At 38.4% G+C, this 25982-nt stretch overlaps 1 protein-coding gene across 3 annotated transcripts in view; it reads left to right on the top strand.

Moving 5' to 3' along the window:
* LOC120539994 (protein Wiz-like) overlaps positions 1-25982 on the top strand; it is a 117486-nt gene that overhangs the window by 10991 nt on the left and 80513 nt on the right. For all 3 annotated transcript variants that reach the window (XM_039770420.1, XM_039770419.1, XM_039770418.1), the window contains exons 2-4: positions 7485-7738; positions 19211-19388; positions 25827-25923. In XM_039770420.1, the coding sequence (XP_039626354.1) occupies positions 7574-7738; positions 19211-19388; positions 25827-25923 (440 nt within the window). In that variant the 5' untranslated portion in view covers positions 7485-7573. The remainder of the gene's footprint in view (positions 1-7484; positions 7739-19210; positions 19389-25826; positions 25924-25982) is intronic.

Here is a 25982-nt window from a genome sequence, read left to right as displayed (position 1 = left end):
TTATCACTAATAAGATCGTTGATAAAAAATGTTTTGTTGGTTAAAGCTCTAACTTTTAATAGTGCCATATTTAATGTTTCGGAGGTGCAGAGATGAATACTATGTGCATTATTGATATTTGGAATAGCAACTAAATTATTTTTATAAGCGCCGCTCTGTGTGTATTTTTTGTTTAATCTGTGATCTGTTTTTATAGTTTTAAAACATTGTTCCTCTAAGATAGTAATTTTAATTCGATTATTGGAGTTTATGCCGTATTTCCTAGATTTTATACGTGCATTGAGATTGCTTATTACAGTATTAATGTTGTGCACTATAAGGTTCAGTAAGTTTACAGAAGTGGGAGCGTACCCACCAGTGTATAATGTGCAGCAGACTGCACCTACCATAGAAATAATCAAAAGTGGCATTCAGATTAGGGTGAACCCATAGTAAAACAGAAATAATGATATGTTAAAAAATATATCTAAAAATAAGTTGGAAATCCGTAAACAAAATTCAGATGGTAGCATGTAGAAGGAATTGGATACAGGCAAGTGTTTCCAGAAGTGAAAGATGAATAGCAGGAATCGCTAGCTGGCAGGCAAAGATGTCAGAATGGGAATTCCAGATAGAACATGAAGCAGACTCCACTAGAACAAGGAGGTTACTAGGAAATGGCAGCCACAAAGACAAAACTGCATATGGTTAATTGACATCAGTTTCCAAACCTCCACTTTTTATGTCTCCAGCTCCTCTGTCGTGTGACTGCTGCATGACTAATGTTGCCATATAGACCTAGATAAATGGGGCCAGAACAAAAATGTACAGTATTTGAAAGAATGTTCCAAGGGGAAGAGCCCCAGACTGTTTGTGTCAGATACAGTGGATCTGGAAAGTATTCACAGCGCATCACTTTTTCCACATTTTGTTATGTTTCCACCTTATTCCAAAATGGATTAAATTCATTTTTTTCCTCAGAATTCTACACACAACACCCCATAATGACAATGTGAAAAATGTTTACTTGAGATTTTTGCAAATTTATTAAAAATAAAAAATTGAGAAAGCACATGTACATAAGTATTCACAGCCTTTGCCATGAAGCTCCAAATTGAGCTCAGGTGCATCCTGTTTCCCCTGATCATCCTTGAGATGTTTCTGCAGCTTAATTGGAGTCCACCTGTGGTAAATTCAGTTGATTGGAAATGATTTGGAAAGGCACACACCTGTCTATAGAAGGTCCCACAGTTGACAGTTCATGTCAGAGCACAAACCAAGCATGAAGTCAAAGGAATTGTCTGTAGACCTCCGAGACAGGATTGTCTCGAGGCACAAATCTAGGGAAGGTTACAGAAAAATTTCTGCTGCTTTGAAGGTCCCAATGAGCACAGTGGCCTCCATCATCCGTAAGTGGAAGAAGTTCGAAACCACCAGGACTCTTCCTAGAGCTGGCCTGCCATCTAAACTTAGCGATCGGGGGAGAAGGGCCTTAGTCAGGGAGGTGACCAAGAACCCGATGGTCACTCTGTTAGAGCTCCAGAGGTCCTCTGTGGAGAGAGGAGAACCTTCCAGAATGACAACCATCTCTGCAGCAATCCACCAATCAGGCCTGTATGGTAGAGTGGCCAGACGGAAGCCACTCCTTAGTAAAAGGCACATGGCAACCCGCCTGGAGTTTGCCAAAAGGCACCTGAAGGACTCTCAGACCATGAGAAACAAAATTCTCTGGTCTGATGAGACAAAGATTGAACTCTTTGGTGTGAATGCCAGGCGTCACGTTTGGAGGAAACAAGGCACCGCTCATCACCAGGCCAATACCATCCCTACAGTGAAGCATGGTGGGGCAGCATCATGCTGTGGGGATGTTTTTCAGTGGCAGGAACTGGGAGACTAGTCAGGATAAAGGGAAAGATGACTGCAGCAATGTACAGAGACATCCTGGATGAAAACCTGCTCCAGAGCGCTCTTAAGCTCAGACTGGGGCGACGGTTCCTCTTTCAGCAGGACAACCACCCTAAGCACACAGCCAAGATATCAAAGGAGTGGCTTCAGGACAACTCTGTCAATGTCCTTGAGGTGGCCCAGCCAGAGCCCAGACTTGAATCCGATTGAACATCTCTGGAGAGATCTTAAAATGGCTGTGCACCGACGCTTCCCATCCAGCCTGATGGAGCTTGAGAGGTGCTGCAAAGAGGAATGGGTGAAACTGGCCAAGGATAGCTATGCCAAGCTTGTGGCATCATATTCAAAAAGACTTGAGGTTGTAATTGCTGCCAAAGGTGCATCGACAAAGTATTGAGCAAAGGCTGTAAATACTTATGTACATGTGATTTCTCAGTTTTTTTATTTTTAATAAATTTGCAAAAACCTCAAGCAAACTTTTTCACGCGTTGTCATTATGGGGTGTTGTGTGTAGAATTCTGAGGAAAAAAATGAATTTAATCCATTTTGGAATAAGGCTGTAACATAACAAAATGTGGAAAAAGTGATGAGCTGTGAATACTTTCCGGATGCATTGTACGTTGATTCATCACAGCAGGTACAATAGTGAGAAGTGGTGAGCAGTAGATTTGCAACTATGATGATTTCATCATTATATGACCAGTAGCAGCTGCCCACAGAAAGCTCATTAGTGTACAGTATATAGTATAATCATAGCCTAGAGATATTGAGGGACAGATTTCTAGTGGCCTAGTATGCTAACACCAGGATTGAGAATTAGATCAGTGCAAAAAGGTGAAACCAGCTGATGGAGACCAGAAATGGTGAAACTAAGGAGTGTGTCTAAAGGATGTAAAACAAATGCACTTCTGATTTCAGACCTCAAAATGAATAGTTAACCTTTCAGTGAAAAAACATACTGAGCAATTGCAGGACTAACAGATATTTGATTGATGAGGCTAAAAGCATTTAACTGTCACCCTACACACACCAAACTGTACTCATAATAATATGTGACTATTTGTCCGCATGGTTTTTTTGTCTGCTTGCCAGATGGCCAGATTGGAAGTTTTCAGGCTAGAACTCAAAAGCTGTATTTTAAAAAATAACTGACTGTGTAAAAGTGCCTTGTCCAGGATTGGTTCCTGCCTTGCATCCAGTGCTGCTGCACCGTTAAATGGGTTTTGCAGGTTGGAAATGTGATGAATGGATTATTTAACAATTTGAAATGCAATATTATTGGGTTAGGGTTAGGGTTAGGGTTAGGGTTTGGTTAACCCTAACCCGGGAGAGTAAATGCGAACATTAATTTTATTTTAATTCTTTTCATTTTTATTACTATTTAATTTAATATTGTTTCTTTGTATCAGTATACTGCTGCTGGATTATGTGAATTTCCCCTTGGGATTAATAAAGTATCTATCTATCTATCTATCTATCTATCTATCTATCTATCTATCTATCTATCTATCTATCTATCTATCTATCTATCTATCTATTGGTGTATAGGGTATTAGGGGTATTTGCCATCATCTTTATGGTCACTGTCTTACTTGTTAGTTCTCACATAGTGATTGACAGGCGGCTTAATTTGTGGCTTACATTATTACAGACCTTAACCATGTTCTCAACTACAGTACATGTATACAAATTAGAGTCTGTACACTGGAACAAAAGAAATACAATCAACAAAGGTCACATACATCCATGCTAAGATTAAACAAGTGAGAAAATATACATATGGTGTAAGCTTCAGGTGTGTTTGGGGTCTAAGTTAACTGATATTAAAGTTTGAGCCTTTCATGTTTTTTTGTTACTTCATCCAAGAGTCAGTTATCCCAATTCTATTTATTATTTTTGTAACAATGAATCATATTCCAAAATAACTGCAATAATACAATTCAATTAATTGTGTAACTAGACTACATTAAAACATATGCTTTTTAAAATCACTTATAATGTCATGTATTTAAAAATGTAGCCTAAACAGGCTTGTGGTAGCTCAATGGCTTTCATAAACAGTAAATTCCAATTCAAGGGATGTAAAATGATGTGTGTTAGTTGTGAAAGGTCTGTGACTAAAAACTACTTTCAAAATGCCATATAAAGGAAGTAGAGAAACCGAAATAAGTTCCATACCTAGCTATTAATATTAGTTAAAACCAAAATTCATCAAAATTTAAAAATGACTAAGAATGTCGAAAGAAACTGATTTATTTATTAACAAGAATATCAAAGGTGACAATTATCTTAAAAAAATTTAATTCTAGTGTGAAGATGCAAAAGCAACTCTTCAGTCACTGATGAACCGTAATCTTAGTTTAGTCTGTTGTACATTATGCTGCTAAGTAACTCTTTTAGCACATTTTAACTGAATTCCTGCCCTTATGTTACTTAGAGGAGCTGCACTTTCCCCATGTAATTAATTACTTTAAACAGTATTTGGCTACTGGTTGAAAATGTCAAGTCTTTACAATAATAATCTGAAGATAATGTTAGTTCAGTCAATTCAGTCTTATATATGCTTTCATAATTGGTTTCCTCTTCAATTTAATTTCCAGAGAAGTGATGAGAAGATAGACAATAGAAGATAGAGTCGGCAGATTAGCCAATGCTTTTCAGTGGAAGATTTTGAAATTTCAAAACTTTTTACATTGCCATGTCATCAATATGTTTTACTGAAAACTGAACTGTCTGGATGCATTTCTCTGTAGAATTTGTGTGCCAAGGTTCAACAAAATTGGTCTGGAGGTTGCCAGGCATGTTTCATGCAGTCAGATAGACAGACATTGCTCTTGCAATAGGTGCTTCTTGCATTATAGGCAAATTCTTAAAGTAGAGAGGGGCATCTTCAACATGTGACTATAGTATTCTTGTTTATTTTTGTTCCTTCCCCACACTATGCGACTCTTCAATTCCACCCAAGGGGTAAACGTTAGCATTATACAAAATTATTGTCTGTTATACCTGCATTTTTATCACTCTTTTATATTGTTTTTATCAGTATGCTGCTGCTGGAGTATGTGAATTTCCCCTTGGGATTAATAAAGTATCTATCTATCTATCTATCTATCTATCTATCTATCTATCTATCTATCTATCTATCTATCTATCTATCTATCTATCTATCTATCTATCTATCTATCTATTTACTGTGAAGAGAATTGCTGTCTTGGTGAGCCAAGATTAGAAACGTTTTAACCTACAATGACTTCACAGCAATGTCCAGTAGAAGCTGGCATCGGAGTCAGACTGCTTTAGTCAAATAGTCTCAGATGTAGTCTCAGATAGTCTCAATGCAATGCAACTAGGAACTCCAAAGAGGCACTGTTACCCTGGAGAAACCACACACATGGGTATCACCCCAACTTAGAATTAATTTTAATTTAAGGATTATGATCATTGTCAGCCAGGGATTTCATAGTTTGGATTTGAATGAGAACAAATATTAGCTCTCTGGAGCTGTGGTGGTATGACATATTGAAATATTTCTTTGAGGAAAGTAGGTGAGCAAATTAACTGCTCTTTATTACCTTATACAATTTAAATGTTAGTAGATAAGCTTTTATTTTTCATAAATATGTTTAATACTGCTGGATCACTGATTCTGCATTCTGGTATTGATATGGTCTTTCAATGTTCTGAATGGTTTTTTTTGATTTTCCTCCTATGTGCCAAAGACATACTGTTATGTTTCTGCCAGGGTTTATTCCCTGGCTTATGTGTATTTTCTGGTTTATTACTGTCTTTGTTATTTTTGAATTATTTTTCATTTTTTTGTATTTTCTGCTATGTTTGTTCATTATTTAGTATCTTTGTACTGTGTCTGCAAGTTTATATATGTGCTTTGTGTTCTGTGGGTGGGGCCACCGTAACCTCACACCTGAGGGTCCATCCTCCACCTTTATATTCTGGTGGATGAGACAACTTCCTTCAGGTTGTCCAAAATTGTTTGGACTTGTTGTGAGTATTCTTCTCTTCTGGTTTTCTGGTTGTTGGATTTTTTTTCCTTGCTTTGTTTCCTTTCCTAGTGTTTTGGGATTGTTTGGTTTGGATTGCCTTACAGACAAATCCTGTTGTTTCTGTTATTTGTTTTTTTCTTATTTTTTTTGTAGATCAGTTCTCAATTTAAAAAGATTCTTGTTTTGGGTTATCTAAAAAAAGCCAGAGGTTTACTGTCACCCTGAACTTATTAAGGCATTGTAATGTATCTTCGGAACTTTCAGTGTATTTTTCCTTCATTTTAGGCCTGTCTAGGCCAGAGCCCGCAGGTAGCATTTGGGGGACTGGCTGGCATGGAATGGGTGTCTGCTAGGCTGGCCAGTGAAAGTCCTGGCCTGCTTTGATGATTTCTTTTAAGGCCTCGCAACCTTTTTTTGTCTTGCTTGAGACTTTAATACACAGTATGCACTTATTAGGTTAACTGGTGACTCCACATTGACCTTGAGTGAATGTATGTGTATTCTTCCATCGACTGGCACCTCATCCAGGATTTGTTTCTGATATCGACCCTGATACTCCCATGTGCTCATTTTTAATGGTATGTTTGTTTACTGCCCTATTTAATGATCGCATTTATCCTTGCTTTTGAATTTGTATTCATTAATGAGTCAGCACTTAATTTCTCTTATTCAACTAAATTTCTAGGAAATTTAAGATAAAAAAGGTATTTAAATTCAAAATATTGTTGAATTTATGGTGCAGCATGACTTGACCTGAAATGTGATGGTTGGAGATTTTTGCATTCTTTTTCCAGGATACAAACTTGAGACTCATTGCATCAGACTTAGCCTTAGCTTTGCAGCATGACATTAAAACAATGCAACCCCTATTAAAACTGGTTGTTCTGTGTGCGTAGATACTTTTAAAGTATAAACACAAAAAAAAAAAAAATGAGTAAAGTATTATTTTTCGTGAACCTTCAAGTGGATTGAAATTTAGATTTATATTTGCAAAGGGTGGCTTGTATGAACCATAAGAAAACACTTCTTGTGTACAGAATTACCAGAGATTCCATTTTTAAACACTAAACCTGTTAACTACAGAGTTGTGAGTTATAGACCTGCAAAACAGTTTAACATTTATTGAGAGTTTGAACTTTGAACTGTTGTGTTATGCATGCTTTATTACCTTTTAAATTAGATTTTGTTAAGTGTTAGGCAATTTACATCTTAATTTCATAATTCATGACACTACTGTATAGTTTGAACCCACAGTTACATTCTTGAACACTGCAGAAAACGTATTAGGGAATGCAAATATTCTGTTACATGCCAAAGTAGCCCCAGTAATCTTAAAACGGTAAACTCCTGGAATTGGGTTTGCATAAATGTGGGGATAATAATATTCTGCTAATTGTGTGAAATGCTCCACTATTATGAAGGAAAACCAATTAAAATCTTTTTTGGAACAAAAACTAGACACTGTGGTGCCACGTTCTCACGGTAGTGCACTGTTAATTATTAGGATCTGTTGTTTCTTTTTTTTAAATTTACATTCTAAAGAAAGCTTGCAGTATACTGAACAAGACCTAAAATATCTTAATTTCTGTATGTCCACAGGAGTGTCTTTACTACAAAACTATGTAGACATATGTACAGTTGTGGCCAACCCCTGTCTGAAGGTTTTGGGCAGTGAAGATTCTGGTGCTATGGAACAAGGAGACGTTCTACATCTCAAGGGGGAAACCGGAGATCCTCCCAGGTCTGGGTCAGCTTGCCACAACCCACTGGGAGAGCAGTCTGGATTCCCTCACAGCAGCAGCTGGGCACATGAGACACTGGCACTCCCTGTGAAAACAGAGAGCACCTTACTGGTATGGCGAATTTGTAATCTAACATTTTATTTATAGTTCAAGTAACCTGAATGCTCCTAATGTTTATAGTATTTTGTAACAAAAAAGTAATTATGAAGCAGTAGCCTGTCTGTAAAGAAGTAAATAATGGGTAGCGATTGGTCACCTCTCAGTAGTTATATTTTCCAGTTTCCGTTCTTTAGGAGCTTTCCCAAAGTGCAGTCATTTTCAGTAGAGTCCAGCTGTAAGCAAGACAGTCTGTCGCCTCGGACAGATTCAGCGACCTGAGATATTCCGAGGCCCGTAAGATGATGTCCCCGTTAGCAGCATCTTGTTTGACTGCGCCCTTTTTCCAGAAGCCGCTTCCCTGTTTTGCCAGTATACTGACACCTACAGTATATTACACGACCTCATGTTGATTTCAGTTCCTTTTAGTTGGTGCTGTCAAACCAATGGACTCGGTGGTTATGAGGCCTGTATATTCAGCAGTTTGTTAAACTTCTAAACTATCAAGGTGTCTCAGTTCTGCATCCAGAGCAAAAGCACAGAATGAATGTATATATGTATATATGTATATGTATACATGTATATGTATATACCTGTATATATGTATATACATATGTAAATATGTATATATATGTATATATGTATATGTATATATATATGTATATGTATATATATGTGTATATATATATATGTATATATATATTTTTTCTTTATATATATATATATATCTTGACTTTAGAGTCCATTGCAATAGTTTCATAAAAATATCCAAGTGTTTGGTTATGCTGGTTTTATGTAGCATGTCCTTTCTTAGGACTGATTATTACTGTTGTCCTTATATTGTATATTCATGCTGATGTCTTATTGATATGAACTGACTGAGTTCAATTCCATGGAGCATGGTGGTGTTATGGTAATGAAGTAAAGTAAAACACTTACTTTGGTAACTTGTACGCTGTGATCACAGTACTTTTATTACTATGCACAGCTTTTTCTTGAATTCCATAATTCTGTGTTTAAATGGAATATAGCAGCACACATTGTTTACTTATGTATTGTGCTTATTTTTGCACAGTATGCAATTGGTGAATGATACCTGAACATATTTATTATGTGTGAACTCTGTTACTACTGAGCACCTTGCATACAAGTCTTTCACTCACTCGTATATTTGTCATAACTAATGTGACAATAAAGTATCTTGACTTGACAAATATTGTGCATTCCTCCTTACAAAACTATTTAAGCTCAGTCAAATTGCAATGCAAATTTTCAAGTCATTCCACAGATTTCATTTTGATTTAGGTCAAGCCTCTAACTGGGTCACTCAAGCATGTTTACCTTTGTTTTTCGATACACCACTGTGGGGTTAACTGTGTGTTTAATGTACAGTTGTGCTTGAAGGTTTGTGAACCCTTTAGAATTTTCTATATTTCTGTATAAATATGACCTAAAACATCATCAGATTTTCACTCAAGTCCTAAAAGTAGATAAAGAGAAACCAGTTAAACAAATGAGACAAAAATATTATACTTGGTCATTTTTTTATTAAGGAAAATGATCGAATATTACATATTTGTGAGTGTTAAAAGTATGTGAACTTTTGCTTTCAGTATCTGGTGTGACCCCCAACCCCCAACCCCTTTGGAGCAATAACTGCAACTAAACGTTTCCGGTAACTTCTGTTCATTCCTGCACACTGGCTTGGAGGAATTTTAGCCCATTCCTCCGTACAGAACAGCTTCAACTCTGATATGTTGGTGGGTTTCCTCACATGAACTGCTCACTTCAGGTCCTTCCATAACATTTCGATCGGATTAAGGTCAGGACTTTGACTTGGCCATTCCAAAACATTAACTTTATTTTTCTTTAACCATTCTTTGGTAGAGCGACTTGTGTGCTTAGGGTCGTTGTCTTGCTGCATGACCCACCTTCTCTTGAGATTCAGTTCATGGACACATTTCTTGGCATTTTCCTTTAAAATTCTCTGATATAATTCAGAATTCATTGTTCCATCAATGAAGGCAAGCCGTCCTGGCCCAGATGCAGCAAAACACGCCCAAACCGTGATACTACCACCACCATGTTTCACAGATGGGATAAGGTTCTTATACTGGAATGCAGTGTTTTCCTTTCTCCAAACAGAACGCTTTTCATTTAAACCAAAAAGTTCAATTTTGGTCTCATCTGTCCACAAAACATTCTTCCAATAGCCTTCTGGTTTGTCCACGTGATCTTTAGCAAAGTGCAGACGAGCAGCAATGTTTTTTTTGGAGAGCAGTGGCTTTCTCCTTGCCACCCTACCATGCACACCATTGTTGTTCAGTGTTCTCCTGATGGTGGACTCATGAACATGAACATTAGCCAATGTGAGAGAGGCCTTCAGTTGCTTAGAAGTTACCATGGGGTCCTTTGTGACCTCACCGACTATTACACGTGTGCCTTGCTCTTGGAGTGATCTTTGTTGGTCGACCACTCCTGGGGAGGGTCACAATGGTCTTGAATTTCCTCCATTTGTACACAATCTGTCTGACTGTGGATTGGTGGAGTCCAAACACTTTCGAGATGGTTTGGTAACCTTTTCCAGCCTGATGAGCATCAACAACTCTTTTTGTGAGATCCTGAGAAATCTCCTTTGTTCGTGCCATGATACACGTCCACAAACATGTGTTGTGAAGAGCAGACTTTGATAGATCCTGTTCTTTAAATAACACAGGGTGCCCACTCACACCTGACTGGCATCCCATTGATTGAAAACACCGGACTCAAATTTCACCTTCAAACTAACTGATCATCCGTGAGGTTCACATACTTTTGCCACTCACAAATATGTAATACTAGCAAAATACCCGCGCTTCGCAGCGGAGAAGTAGTGTGTTAAAGAAGCAATGAAAAGAAAAGGAAACATTTTGAAAATAACGTAACCTGATTGTCAATGTAATTGTTTTGTCACTGTTGTGAGTGATGAGTGTTGTTGTCATATATAAACACATAACACATATATATATACATATCTATACATATACACATATATACATACATATATATATATCTACATATATACACACACAGCTATTTCGTATCAGTGCAATACGCTGTTTGTTAAAACGGTTGACTCCCGCTCTTACGTGCAATAACAAATCAAATCATTCAGTTGTCTTTGCTCATATGTCATTTTAGAGCTGGACGCCTGGCATCTTTTTTTGGCCACAAGTTCGTTTCTGTTTGGTGTGAGGTTCTGTGTTGTGGAGATTCTCAGGATGGATTGCAGGTGCTCATCAGTGAGGCGACTCCTGTGTGCTGTTTTGTTAGTCTTTATCACTGGGAAGAGCTTCTCACACAGATATGTGCTACCAAACATGCACAAGGTTCGAGCCGCATGTAGACGGACTTTTTTTGTTCTTCAAAGTCACCAAAGCGCCGTGCAAACTCATTGCGCAATAACTCTAGCTTCGCAATAACTTGCAGCATCATAAGGTAGACTTGATTAACGCGGTAAGTGTTCGGCAAGGCAGCTGAAGCGCTGCATTATGGGATCTGTAGTTTATTGTGTTACCAGCGCTTCATATACCCGGCCATTAATAACAATAATACAGTATATAAAATGATCTCGGGGCGGATATAATTACACCCGGGCGGATGTGGCCCGTGGCCCTTGAGTTTGACACATATGGACTAAATAGAACTTGAAAAGATATATTTTTCAAATGTGATCGCAATTCAGATAGAGTTGACGCCAAGACTACAGCCTGCATGCCTCAATGAGTCATCCTCCCTCGCTCTTACTTTTTTACCGCTCATCTAATGAATACACTGAGTATGGCTTTACCAAAACAATCATTGATGGTGAATAAAGTATCCATTATTCGAGTATGTAGATCGGGATATATATATACATATATATATACCCGCGTATCGCAGCGGAGAAGTAGTGTGTTAAAAAAGCTAGAAAAAGAAAAGGGAACATTTTAAAAATAACGTAACATGACTGTCAATATACAGTATTTGTTTTGTGAGTGTTACTGAGTGTTGCTGTCATCAAGGATTTGATTATCATTATTTCTTTCAATCAGGTTCGTATTTGTAGGATGTGTTGTGTTCAAGTTACATTCCGTGTTTGTCAATCGCTGTAAAGATGACAGGTTTCATTCATCGATTCGCTTTCTTACTGCATCAATAAACAGCTCGTCTTCTTCTTTATCTGAGACCTGACACACTGCATGCACGGGTTTTTTTTACACTGTCTTCCTTTAGCGGGACATTGACTTTTTCCAACGTGTGCTTTGTTTCCGCAGTAGCTGGATTTATGAATATGCTTGTAAGTATCAGACGCTTCATATTTTTTGCTGCCTTTTCAATTGTGTAATTCGGTTTTTGTTCAGCTCTTTGGAACTGTTGCTTTTATCTGTGCACTCGCCAGTTCACGTGAGCCACTCGGTGTACATGCATCGAAGTTTCCCAGCTGTGCTGGTGCCATCTCGCTATGTCCATAGCTGTATTTAATGTTACCTTAGTCCTGGCACTTAAAACTTTCTCTCGCAGTTTCGCTGAGTTTGTGTCAAACACCACCCTGACCATCTCATCTTCCTCTCCATAAGCACAGTCCTTCACCCGTGAATATTTACCCGTGGCAGTTTGCTATTGGATTGCCGCTGACGGACGGCCTTATATGGGCAGGCACTAAATTACAAACGCCAGCGCAGCCTGTCTATGAACTTAATTTAAAGTGTAGGTTTACATCGTGCTTTGTTTCTGAAGTAGCAGAACTCATGAATATGGTTGTATATGTCACTCGCTCGCTTCTTATTGTTTCGCTGCCTTCTCAATTATATAATGCATGTTTTCTTGAGCGCTTTTTTGAGGTCTTCCTGGTTTTCTATGTACTGCGTGATTACGTGGGAGGCGTGATGATGTCACACGAAACTCCGCCCCCACGGCGTTGAAGCTCATCTCCATTACAGTAAATGGAGAAAAACTGCTTCCAGTTATGACCATTACGCGTAGAATTTCGATATAAAACCTGCCTAACTTTTGTAAGGAAGCTGTAAGGAATGAACCTGCCAAATTTCAGCCTTCCACCCACACGGGAAGTTGGAGAATTAGTGATGAGTCAGTGAGTGAGTGAGTGAGTGAGTGAGTGAGTGAGTGAGTGAGGAGTGAGTGAGGGCTTTGCCTTTTATTAGTATAGATTTGATCATTTTCCTCAATAAATATATGACCAAGTATAATATTTTTGTCTCATTTGTTTAACTGGTTTCTCTTTACCTACTTTTAGGACTTCAGTGAAAATCTGATGATGTTTTAGGTCATATTTATGCAGAAATATAGTATCTATCTATCTATCTATCTATCTATCTATCTATCTATCTATCTATCTAAATATAGAAAATTCTAAAAGGTTCACAAACTTTCAAGCACAACTGTAAATGTCATGCTGAAAATTCAGTTTCTTCCCAATGTTACCTTTCTGGAGACAACAGTATTTTTTGGCTCTGTTGTGACATGTTTTCTAGTCCTTTCAGAAAAGAAAACCTCCATAACAGCTCTCTCCGCAATGCTGTTCAGTAAGAATTGAGAATTTAGCATGTTGTACTATAGTGCATTTCATACAATATAATGCTTTGTATTTAGGTTAAAAGTTCCATCTTGCGTACCTCAGAATGCAAAAAACTTCATCCCACCTGACTTCAGTTTTTGCTTCGGGTTTTTGTCTATGCCAGGCAATACACAAAGAGTCAGTGAGGCCTACTTGAATGGCGGTTTTCTTTAGCCTGCTCTTTACTCTATAATCCATTGCAGAGGAACAAGGCAAAATCTTGTTAATGCCATATGCCTTGTATTTTCTTAATGATGGTCTAACTTGTGCTGGAGGCAATATTAAATGTGTTTCAATTATTTTTATATCCATTTTCTGATGTATGCCTTTCCATTAATTTGTCAAGTAAGCCCTTAGTAAGTTCCTTGTTGCCCATAATGTTGCCCATTTTAAATACACTACCCATCTAATTTTGAAAAGATGTGTAAAGTTTCTGTCTGCACTGCTTATATGTATATATACTGTAAAAAATATATTGTTGTTGACTGAGGGAACACACTGTAAAAAAGAAAATGTTGGGGCACCAACTGGGTCACACCTTTTAATATTTTCAGAGTCCAAAATAAGCAGGTGCTTGATAGCGTTTGGATGGAAACAGAACACAAAAAAGCAAGGCAAATAAGATGGGTTCAGTGTGTTTCAATGGTCTGTAGAGCACTCAGTATTTGGGTAGGAGTTTCATTCTGTGGCGTGCTGTCTCTGGAATGAGATAACCCCTGCCGGGAGCATCTTAGCTTTATAGTGGACAGACCGGTACAGGCAAAGTCATCTGCCCATATTGCATGTTTTCTCTGGGTAGTGAGCGAAAGAAGAGATGATACTGTCAACTACAGTGCCCCCTTGTGTCCCGGAGTGGTAATGCTTGCTTCTGATGAGCACGGAAACCAAATTTTGGGCTCACGTGCATGATAATATGTATAATAATTAATGAAGGTACTAAATCTAATTTAGGGTTGCAGAAAGCCAAGAAATTAACCTAGAATAAGTGGCAGTATGTAGCAGGGTAAACGTTCTCACATAGTACCATTTTCGATTCACCAGTCAATCAAACATACACAATCTTAAAAAAACAAAGCACCCACAGACATAGGAGGATTTGCACTGAATGAATAATGCTACGCAGAAATAAACTGAATTGAATTTGCATATGCCACAAAGACAGGGACGAGGCCAAGATTTGAAACCAGCGTACTGTAGCTGCAAGGCAGTGATTTCAGCCACTGGGACACACCTACAGTATATATATTCAGCTAAACTCAAATTAAATTATAACAGACTTGGAGCACTTACACATATTTACAAATAAAATGCAGACCCATAATCATTTAGCACAAGTTATTTTCAATAATATACTTCCTTGGAAGGCTGGCGTCTTTCAACATCTGCAATAAGATGCTGCAGATGTTCTAGATAGATAGATACTTTATTCATCCCAAGGGGAAATTCACTTCTATCAGACAGTTGTGGCGCCCTCTTCTACGCGGTGGTGTGCTGTGGAGGAAGCATAAAGAAGAAGGATGCCTCACGCCTGGACAAACTGGTGAGGAATGCAGGCTCTACTGTAAGCATGGAGCTGAACAGTTTGACATCAGTGGAAGAGCGATGGGTGCTGAGCAGACTCCTGTCAATCATGGAGAATCCACTGCATCCACTGAACAGGATCATCTCCAGACAGAGGAGCAGCTTCAGCGACAGACTGCTGTCACCATCCTGCTCCACTGACAGACTGAGGAGATTGTTCCTCCACCAAACTATGCAAACATTAATATTATACAAAATTATTGTCTGTCTGTTATAACTTCATTGTTGTCACTCTTTAATTTAATATTGTTCTTTATCAGTATGCTGCTTCTGGAGTATGTGAATTTTCCCTTGTGATTAATAAAGTATCTGTCTATCTATCTAGTCATACCCGCTCAATGCGGAGTTGCCTTTTAAACACATACATCGTTGGCACATGAGAGGGAACCAGTCCAGAGAAACTCTCATGGATGCAGGGAGATCATGGGCATTCCATATGGACATAGCCAAGTCGGTATTTAACACTGTGAAGCAAGACAGTTAACCACTCTAGTTACCATACTCTGTGCATAGTTACTGAACAGTACTTTTCTGACATCTCTTCAGGCCCAACATAAATCCAACAAGCCCATATACCTTATGACAAATTGGTGAATATATTTCTGTTGAAACACAGGGGGTCACAGGGAAGAATGCAACACACAAAACAGAAGCAGCAAAACAAGGAGTTGTGTGATGTGAGAGGACACTGGAGTCATGTGTAAACTCCAAAAGGACAGTGCCAAGGCATTCTGTAACTGTTAGGCAGCTCTGGTCATTGTACCACCGTAGTGCCAAGATGAAATAATGTACGTCTTCAAATCATTAATGATATGAACTAATTGCTAAACAGTTTCAGTTAATTCACTTTATTGATTTTACTTCTTACTCAGCACTCTAGTCATCATGCATAGCCTTGCTTCATCTATGTGATCCATTTCCTTCAGCTGCTAATTAATTACTCTGCAAACCCATAATCGTTCTTGTACAAAAACTTGTGTTCTTAACTGTAGACTAAAGGTTTTGTATGAAGTCGATTTACACATGCAACTGCGTTTAAATATTCATCTCCTTTTCCAGGTAGGTATTAGACAAAAGTAACTCATGGAGAATAGCCATATAGGTAAGCCTGGTAAAAAAAAATAAAGGCAATAAACAGGCAGAAACTAAATCCAAAAATCAAGATTGATAAGCATGCAAAATTTCAAAAGAAACCAAATAAACAAAGAAATGTTCCAAATTTTAATATAAGGAAAGTAGCTCAAGTTGAAGCATTATCTATGAGTAACCTTTGTGCTTAATAGGACAGTGATATCAGTAAAGGCGCACAGCTGAACTTCACAGATAGTACAGGAGCCATACCTATAAAAGGCAAAGTAGTATAAAACAAAAAAAATGATAGGTACATCTGTATGACAGAGCATGTTAAATCTCAGACACAACTTGAAATATCTATGAGGAGTCAAGCATGTAAGAATTTTATTGTGCTATACTTTACAATATGTACTATGTACACATGACAATAAAGTTGAAATTGAAATTTTGATAACACTTCTTAAGTTATAGTCAACCCTTCTTTAATTAGCAATCATTAATCATTGAATAAAGACATTTTGCTTAATAATCAAGAAAACTAGGGGGCTCCCCCCCCCCACTTGCTTTGCTCACCAATCCCCCCGGCCTGTGCTACGCACCAACCACTTTGCATCTCTGCCGCTTGTGTACGTGGATTTCACTTTCACCAAACAACAAATCTTTTAATTCTCGAGGGTACTCCTCTTCATTGAGAAGAAACAGTACTTTTCCCTGATGGCAACACGAATTAGACTATCTACAAGTCTCCAACTTAAAGTTTTAATCCAAACAATATATTTGATCTCTTTTCGCTGTTCCGTTATTTCACAGAGTAATAATTTCCATTTGTTTGCGCTAATGCGATCTCTACTATCATTTTTTGATACTTTTGAATTTCTGTACTTCTGTTATCTCTAACCTGCTCTGCATGTGTATCGCACCATCGTTTCTTTACGACGTTCAAATTTGTCATCTACTCTTTGTCTTTCATTTCTGGCCCCAGGCCTGGTTAAATCTCTTGGCACAAAGTCTCGTCTTGCGGGACTTGAAAGTATCTTTATGAAAAAGTCACGTCTCATCCCAAGCTAAAAAAGTCTTGTCACGTCCCAGGATTTTTTTATTTTAATAGAGAGATAATGCAAGGATATTTTTTTGAAAAAAGTTTTTATTTATCTTTTATGTATGTTAATGTCAGGTGAAAGTGTGTCCCAAATTGTGTAAGATTTTTTTTTTTTTTTGCATTTTTCTTTAGGCGGCACGGTGGCGCAGTGGTAGTGCTGCTGCCTCACAGTTAGGAGACCCAGGTTCGCTTCCCAGGTCCTCCCTGCGTGGAGTTTGCATGTTCTCCCCGTGTCTGCGTGGGTTTCCTCCGGGCGCTCCGGTTTCCTCCCACAATCCAAAGACATGCCGGTTAGGTGGATTGCCGTTTCTAAATTGGCCCTAGTGTGTGCTTGGTGTGTGGGTGTGTTTGTGTGTGTCCTGCGGTGGGTTGGCACCCTGCCCAGGGTTGGTTCCTGCCTTGTGCCCTGTGTTGGCTGGGATTGGCTCCAGCAGACCCCCGTGACCCTGTATTCGGATTCAGCGGGTTAGAAAATGGATGGATGGATTTTTCTTTAGGATGTGCATCCTTTTAACACTATGTTGTCTTTATATAGTAAAGCGCGTTTGATTTGCTGCTTTGGCATTTCAGCACAGCATTACAAAGGATTCAGTGAATTTCATCACCCTGTGACCCAATATTCTCCAATATAGAGCTGCATTTAGCACAATTTATATTCAATTAAATAATCTCTTCTAATTCGGAATCTAAAGAGATCTGTGGTGTCCCTAAAAGATTTCCCTCAATGCTCTATTTAATGAAGAACATCTCTCAAACTATGTCATTGTGAGGTGTTGCCATGCAATGAGGCAATTCAATTTAAAAACACAAGTTTAAGTTAATTGTATAATTTTATAATATTACAGTATTCAGCTTAAATACTTAATGTTGGATAATCAAACAATGGTTAATTGTTGTCCCATTTTAATAGTGGAAACAAATTGAGAATCCCCAGATAGCACACATGTGACGATATAACCTAAAGGTTGTCACACATCTGAACATGCAAACTTAATTGAGAAGGCATTGCAGCCTGGAAATGATGCCGAACCCAGCATACTGCGTTGCAGATGTGCCACCCACCTTGCTACCCCATATATTTAACACTTTAGTTTCACATTCACATACACATTCAGAATCATAATTATTATTTAGTGGCTTCATACTGATGAGCTGTCACCCCTACCTTTTATCACTACACTTATTAGCAAATTACTCAGAGTTGTAAAATGAGGGTGCATTAGAAACATTTTGACAAAAACAGGCCATTAAGCCCCAAAAATGTTTGCCAATCCTATTCACCCATTTTCTCCAAAATGCCTTCAGGTCTACTTTTGAAGAGCTCTGAAGTCTTGCTCTCCAAACACACTACATGGTCACTTATTCCATATTTCTGTGGTTTCCTGTGAGAAGAAAAACATCTAATGCTTGTGTGAAATCTGCCTCTAACAATTTTCCAACTGTGTGCCTGTGTTCTTAACCAGCTTGGACCACTGCATTAATTTCCTTCGTGATTTTTAAAACTTCTGTCTTCTCATTTTTTAATCTCAGTTTGCTTAAGATGGGAAGTTTCAACTCTTTCAATCAACCTAGTCACCTTTCTCCGAACATTTTCTGGCACTGTTTCATCCTTTTTGTAGTCTTGAGTCCAAAACTGTACACACTACTTAAGGTGAGGCCTCAGTAGTGTGTTATAAAGCTAAATGTACAGTAGAGTTAGGGCCTACAACTGTGATCTTTCAAAGCAGGGGTTTGTTTTGGGATACCCAGTGGGTGCAGGTTTTGCTTGCTGAGGATGGAAGTCCAATTAAAAACAGAAGTTGATTTGCAACAACCACATGGTTTCCCTCCCCAGGACTCTAAGAATCTCTGTTTTAAAGTAACAAAAAGACTGTGAGATACTGTTTTTGTAAATTATATAGATTTGGTAGTCCCTTATCCATTAAAATAAACAGTATCAGTATACAGTACAGTTCTCTGTTGTGGGCAGCTGGAGCCTATCCTGCCAGCACTGGATACAAGAGAGGAATTAACCCTGGAAAGGATGCCACTATATCACAGGGCCTGGCGTAAAGAGGAGTATACTGAAGTTTACATAAATTTGTATTTAATTCATATTTAAAGTATCTGTCTGACAGGTAGCAATTTTACTTAACAGGGGTCACTTTACCTTGAAGAGGACCTGGAAGAACGAATGCAGTTTGCACAGGGTACCAGGAGAAAAGATGCTCTAGGAATGGCAGCTTTGGGAGAGGGCATTCAGAGAACATTTCGTCCCTTGGCTTTTCCTTCAGCACAAGCATGGGATTCTGACTCCGAAAAGGAGACACTAGATGGTGAGCCTTTGTTTTCTTTTTTGAGATTTGCTGTGTGGGGAAGTACAGGATCAATTGCTGTCATCTTCTTTTAATGTATACGATCCCACCAATCCTATAGTGATCTCTATTATTATATTAGCATGTAACTTATGAGCTGCCTGTTACACGCTATTATTGTGCAAATGTGGTATGAAACTCCTGGTTTATTGGAAAATATAATTTTAGTTTTTGCTACCATTTTCATTCTGTTCTATATTGTAAGGTGTTATCACATTATTAGTGCCACCTTACTTTAATTAAGTACCCTCCCACAGCAGTTGTCTTAAACTTTGCACGGATCAAAGTGATAACAGTTCTAAAACGTATTTATAAACACAAGGAAAAAAATATTTTGGCTCTGTGTGTTTTAACACAACACCTAGGCAGTGCAGATTGGATAAACAATGATATTATGAAGCTGAAATACAGCTGTATTGGTGCTACAAAGGAATTGCAATAAAGATTTATGGAAGAAGCATAAAATGAGCTGTGGAGAATCAGATTAACCTCACATTCTGCTCCGGCAACTCATTGTTTAACTATGCAAATTGCTGTTACATGGCAGGGAAAAGAATATACTGATGGGAAGGGAAAAGAACATTCTAAAGATGGAGAAGTTGTTGAAATGATGTTCAAAATATACAAAAAGCAATATGAAATTAATTTCTTATGTGCATGTAGGCAATAAAAAAACCTTCATTCACAATATGCCAACTGTATTTTTGTATGTTGCTGTGTTTTCTTATGTAGTTATCATGACACATAGTCTGCAGGGATCATACAGTGGTGTGAACAACTATTTGCCCCCTTCCTGATTTCTTATTCTTTTGCATGTTTGTCACACAAAATGTTTCTGATCATCAAACACATTTAACCATTAGTCAAATATAACACAACTAAACACAAAATGCAGTTTTTAAATGATGGTTTTTATTATTTAGGGAGAAAAAAAATCCAAACCTACATGGCCCTGTGTGAAAAAGTAATTGCCCCTTGTTAAACAATAACCTAACTGTGGTGTATCACACCTGAGTTCAATTTCCGTAGCCACCCCCAGGCCTGATTACTGCCACACCTGAGTTCAATCAAGAAATCACTTAAATAGGAGCTGCCTGACACAGAGAAGTAGACCAAAAGCACCTCAAAAGCTAGACATCATGCCAAGATCCAAAGAAATTCAGGAACAAATGAGAACAGAAGTAATTGAGATCTATCAGTCTGGTAAAGGTTATAAAGCCATTTCTAAAGCTTTGGGACTCCAGCGAACCACAGTGAGAGCCATTATCCACAAATGGCACAAACATGGAACAGTGGTGAACCTTCCCAGGAGTGGCCGGCCAAACAAAATTACCCCAAGAGCGCAGAGACGACTCATCCGAGAGGTCACAAAAGACCCCAGGACAACGTCTAAAGAACTGCAGGCCTCACTTACCTCAATTAAGGTCAGTGTTCACGACTCCACCATAAGAAAGAGACTGGGCAAAACGGCCTGCATGGCAGATTTCCAAGACGCAAACCACTGTTATGCAAAAAGAACATTAGGGCTCGTCTCAATTTTGCTAAGAAACATTTCAATGATTGCCAAGACTTTTGGGAAAATACCTTGTGGACTGATGAGACAAAAGTTGAACTTTTTGGAAGGCAAATGTCCCGTTACATCTGGCGTAAAAGGAACACAGCATTTCAGAAAAGAACATCATACCAACAGTAAAATATGGTGGTGGTAGTGTGATGGTCTGGGGTTGTTTTGCTGCTTCAGGACCTGGAAGGCTTGCTGTGATAGATGGAACCATGAATTCTACTGTCTACCAAAAAATCCTGAAGGAGAATGTCCGGCCATCTGTTCGTCAACTCAAGCTGAAGTGATCTTGGGTGCTGCAACAGGACAATGACCCAAAACACACCAGCAAATCCACCTCTTAATGGCTGAAGAAAAACAAAATGAAGACTTTGGAGTGGCCTAGTCAAAGTCCTGATCTGAATCCAATTGAGATGCTATGGCATGACCTTAAAAAGGCGGTTCATGCTAGAAAAACCTCAAATAAAGCTGAATTGCAACAATTCTGCAAAGATGAGTGGGCCAAAATTCCTCCAGAGCGCAGTAAAAGACTCATTGCAAGTTATCGTAAACGCTTGATTGCAGTTATTGCTGCTAAGGGTGGCCCAACCAGTTATTAGGTTCAGGGGGCAATTACTTTTACACACAGGGCCATGTAGGTTTGGATTTTTATTCTCCCTAAATAATAAAAACCATCATTTAAAAACTGCATTTTGTGTTTACTTGTGTTATATTTGACTAATGGTCAAATGTGTTTGATGATCAGAAACATTTTGTGTGACAAACATGCAAAAGAATAAGAAATCAGGAAGGGGGCAAATAGTTTTTCACACCACTGTAGGTTCTAAGAGAAAGTATTGTATAAATAACAGATCATTTTAGATCTTTGAGAATGTTCAAAAACTGTACCTTCCTTACAAAGCTCCAGTACCTGTGATCTTGGATTATTAAGCCTCTCCATGGTTGTTCCCTTTACTACTGGCAGACTATTTGTTTGTTTCAAGTCTCAGAATTACCTGGAAATCTATCTGGATGACATATTTTACTTTCCTGTTACTACTGAAAACATTTCTAGTATTGAGGACAATTTGTACACCTCCATTTCCAGACTGATTAATGCAGGGTTGCACAGAAGAGGATGCTACATTAGGTGCACATTTTCGTTGCAAACTACAAACAATATCCTCTTTCTTTCATTTCAGGTTTAATTAACTTCTCACTCACTCACTTCTCAATCTCAATCTGTTTCTCAGATTTCTCATAAAATGCTGCTGAGTATTAACCATATTTCATACAACTGCCATCAGAGTATGAAGGTCCTTTTTCTCAAGAAAACCTAATTACTTCACTTGGCCTTGAATTTTTTTTTTGTTTCTTTTGTTTTTTTTTTTTTTTTTGTATGCGGGCCAATATGATTTTTGACAAAACAACAAATGATTTTTTTGTGTGTTTTACTCAGACATGTTTTTTTTAATGTTTGTCAAAACTTCATAGATAAATTATACTTTACTCTCATGGTTCTCATGAAGTGCAAACACAAATATCGGCAGAGTTTCTTTGCAGCCTTTGTTGATTTTCATAAAGTGTTCGACTCAGTTGGTCGAGCTGCCTTGAGACTTTGTGAGATCCCCTCAAGGTTGCTGGATATCATGGCCGGCCTGTACACTGGTACTGTGAGTGCTGTGCAGAGTGGAGGCAGAACCTCTTCATTTTAACCAGTTGATTCGGGGGTTTGTCAGGGGTATGTTCTGCTCCTACTCTGTTCAATGCTTGAATGGACTGGATGTTGGGGAAGGTTGTGGGGTCCAGAGGATGTACGGCATCTGTTGGCGATGAAAGATTCACTGATCTTGACACTGCTGACGATGCTGTGATCTTCATGGAGTCAATGGAGACTCTGATCGGGGCTCTCGAAAGACTGACGGACGAGTCTGAGGGTCTGGGCTTGCAAGTGTCCTGATAAAAACCAAGATCAGGCTTTTAATGACCTCTTAGGCCCAGCCATCAGCAGTGTGTCTGTCAGTAGAGAGAGTGTAGACCTTGTGGAGAGGTTTACTTACCTTGGCAGTGACATTCATGTCTCTGCTGACTCTTTCTGTGAAGTCAGAAAGCAGATTGGATTGGATATCTATGCAAAAGGACAAAGGTCCAATTCGTTAGCGTCCTGGTGCTTCTTGTTTTGCTATATGGTTTCGAGACATGGACGCTATCCAGTGACCTGAGCCGAAGACTGGACTCCTTTGGTAATGTGTCTCTTTGGAGAATCCTTGGGCACTGCTGGTTTGACTTTGTGTCGTACGAGCAGTTGCTCACTGAGTCCTGAGTGAGACACATTACCTGCATTGTGAAGGAGTGTCAGTTACGGCACTACGTCCATGTGGCGCAGTTCTTCAAGGGTGATCCGGCACATAGGATCCTCATTGTTGAGGACTCGAGTGGCTGGACCAGGCCAAGGGGACACCCACGTAACACCTGGCTGTGGCAGATAGAGGGTCCATTCCGGAGGTTGGGATTTGACTGCTTGTCTGTCTAGAGGGTTGCAAACCATAATCCGAGCTGTTTCATCATGTGATGGATGCGGAAAAGCACTGTACCCATGCATGCTTCCCAACCTGACCTGACCAGACCTAAACGTAAAGTCATTTACACATTAGTTCTAACCCAAAAGACAATGTAAATCTATGGTAAAAAAATAAATGTTTATTTTCTGACTGTAATTCGTAGGTTAAAACCAAACAAAGGTAACAGGGAAGCTGGATGTTTTTTAAATAGGATAATGCAAATGGCCATGATGGCAACCATCACCAACCAGCCAACACTACTTCCAGTCACACTAGTGCTAGCTATTGTTACTGCAAGTTCTGCTAATGTTGGCAGACTGCATGATGGTGATGTGATTCAAGCTGTATCCATATGAAAACAAGGTGTAAATAAATTGAAGCAGACACAGATCTAGACTCCAATGCTTCAAACAAAATAAACTTTTAATTTAAACACTCTAAAGTAGACTCAACAGATCAACAATTTTGTCAGACTTGGGCACAATTGCATCCCTATCCCTGATGCTTTGAGTTATTCTGAAAATATCACTTAACTTGTTATTGCACAAAATATAGTAAAATATTATATGCTGCAATATGTCAACTATTACAACATTTTGAGAAAAATCATTAACTGAACAGTTAAAATATATTCATCCTCTGTGACTGTTTTACATTTTATTGCATTCCAATCATTTTTCTTCATTTAATATTTTTTACAGAAAAAAATGATAATGTCAAAGTGAAAAGACAATCTAAATTAGTTATGATAGCAGAAAATGTATGATTTTTAAAATTTTCTGCTCCCACTTGAGTCAATTTTCCCTTGAAATATTTTCATTTAATGTATTCCTCTCCATATGGAACTCAAGCAAGATCTACCATATCTTCTTAGTAATGCTGTGGAGAAAATCAGTAATTACAAGAATAATTATGGAGCAGCTGCGGTGGGTTGGCACCCTGCCCTGGATTGGTTCCTGCCTTGTGCCCTGTGTTGGCTGGGATTGGCTCCGGCAGACCCCCGTGACCCTGTATTCGGATTCAGCGGGTTAGAAAGTGGATGGATGGATTATGGAGCAGGCCAGACATAGTTGTACAATGCAAAAGATACAATAAAATAATAAATAGCCATCTGAAAAGAATGCAAATATTATTTGTGCAACTATTTTTCTAAAATACATACTGCCCAATGGAAGAAAAACAGTCTATTATTCAATTTGTTTATTTTCTGATTAAAATAAAAAAATCATACATAAACGTTTTCAAACCTTCTTATCAAGGTTACAGGACGTAGAGCCATCCTGACACTACTAGGTGTAATGTAGGAAACAGCACTGGACAGGGTGCCAGTCATTTGACAGGGATTAAAATAAGACTATTTTTGTAAACATTATTTAAAAACTTTCTTACACATATAGTAATATAAACGTATGAGGTGAAAATGTGTAGGACAAAGAATGTTGAATTCATTGATTTATTTCTTGTGGAATATTATGAGCCAGGTGTCTTTAGGCGTTTTCCCACTATGACTTCAACCCTATCTTTTAACACTCCTTTTTTAAGGTATGAACTCACCTGAGTTTCTATGTACATTTTCTAAAAGACGTTCTGTTAAAGTGATAAGAACATACAGTGCCAAACTGAAAAACAGAAATTGGCGAAGACGTGTAAAATGCACTTAATAAGTAAACAGAAATCAGAGTTATAATAATTATGGTTTGAAACAGTAAAGAAAGAACTGTACAAATTAACTGTAGTTGGCATTGTAACCTGAATATGTAATTTATTTGGTTGACATAAAACTCCTCTCAGTACAGTTCCTGAACTCCTGTTATCGCTTCGTCATACCGGGGTATTGAGCATTGCTTGATGGGGAAAAAAAATTAATTTAAATGATTTTAGTAGAAGGCTTCCAAATAACAAAATGTCAAAATAGTGAAGGGGTCCGAAGACTTTCTGAAGGTGCAGTATATTGAACAGCTGAATGAAGTTAACCTGAGGGTTGTCCTCTACCAGGTCCCTCCTATGGATTGGCAGCCTCCTTAGCGTCAGACCCAAGTGTTACTCTGGCTTAGTGTCTTTCACATTATCTACCTGGTTTTCAGGATGCTTTGTATTCTCCACCTCATTTTTCAGTGCTTCAGTCCAGTTGGGTGCTTTCACACGATGTGGATATACAATGTAAATTCTAAAAAGGGTTCAAAGTCAGCTTGGAGTGGACCATGAAAGGGGCTTTATCCTATTTCAGTGGGCTGTTTATTCCAAATGTGTGGTGATGGATACATACTAGATGAGTTTTTTTCTTTTATTTATTCACAGAGGATGAGTTTCAGCACTTTTCAAACCCACATGGGCTTGCTTCCCACAGTCCTGGACTTAACCAGAATGTCATACCCATGTGGCAGAAACCAATGAGGTAAGATGGTGCTTGCTTGTTTTGAAATGAATTTCACTACAGATTCTGGGTTGTGGTAT

The sequence above is a fragment of the Polypterus senegalus genome, chromosome 12, assembly GCF_016835505.1.
Source record: "Polypterus senegalus isolate Bchr_013 chromosome 12, ASM1683550v1, whole genome shotgun sequence".
NCBI classification, from domain to species: Eukaryota; Metazoa; Chordata; class Cladistia; order Polypteriformes; family Polypteridae; genus Polypterus; species Polypterus senegalus.
Note: the sequence above shows the minus strand (reverse complement) of the source record. Positions and strands in the feature narration are given on the sequence as shown.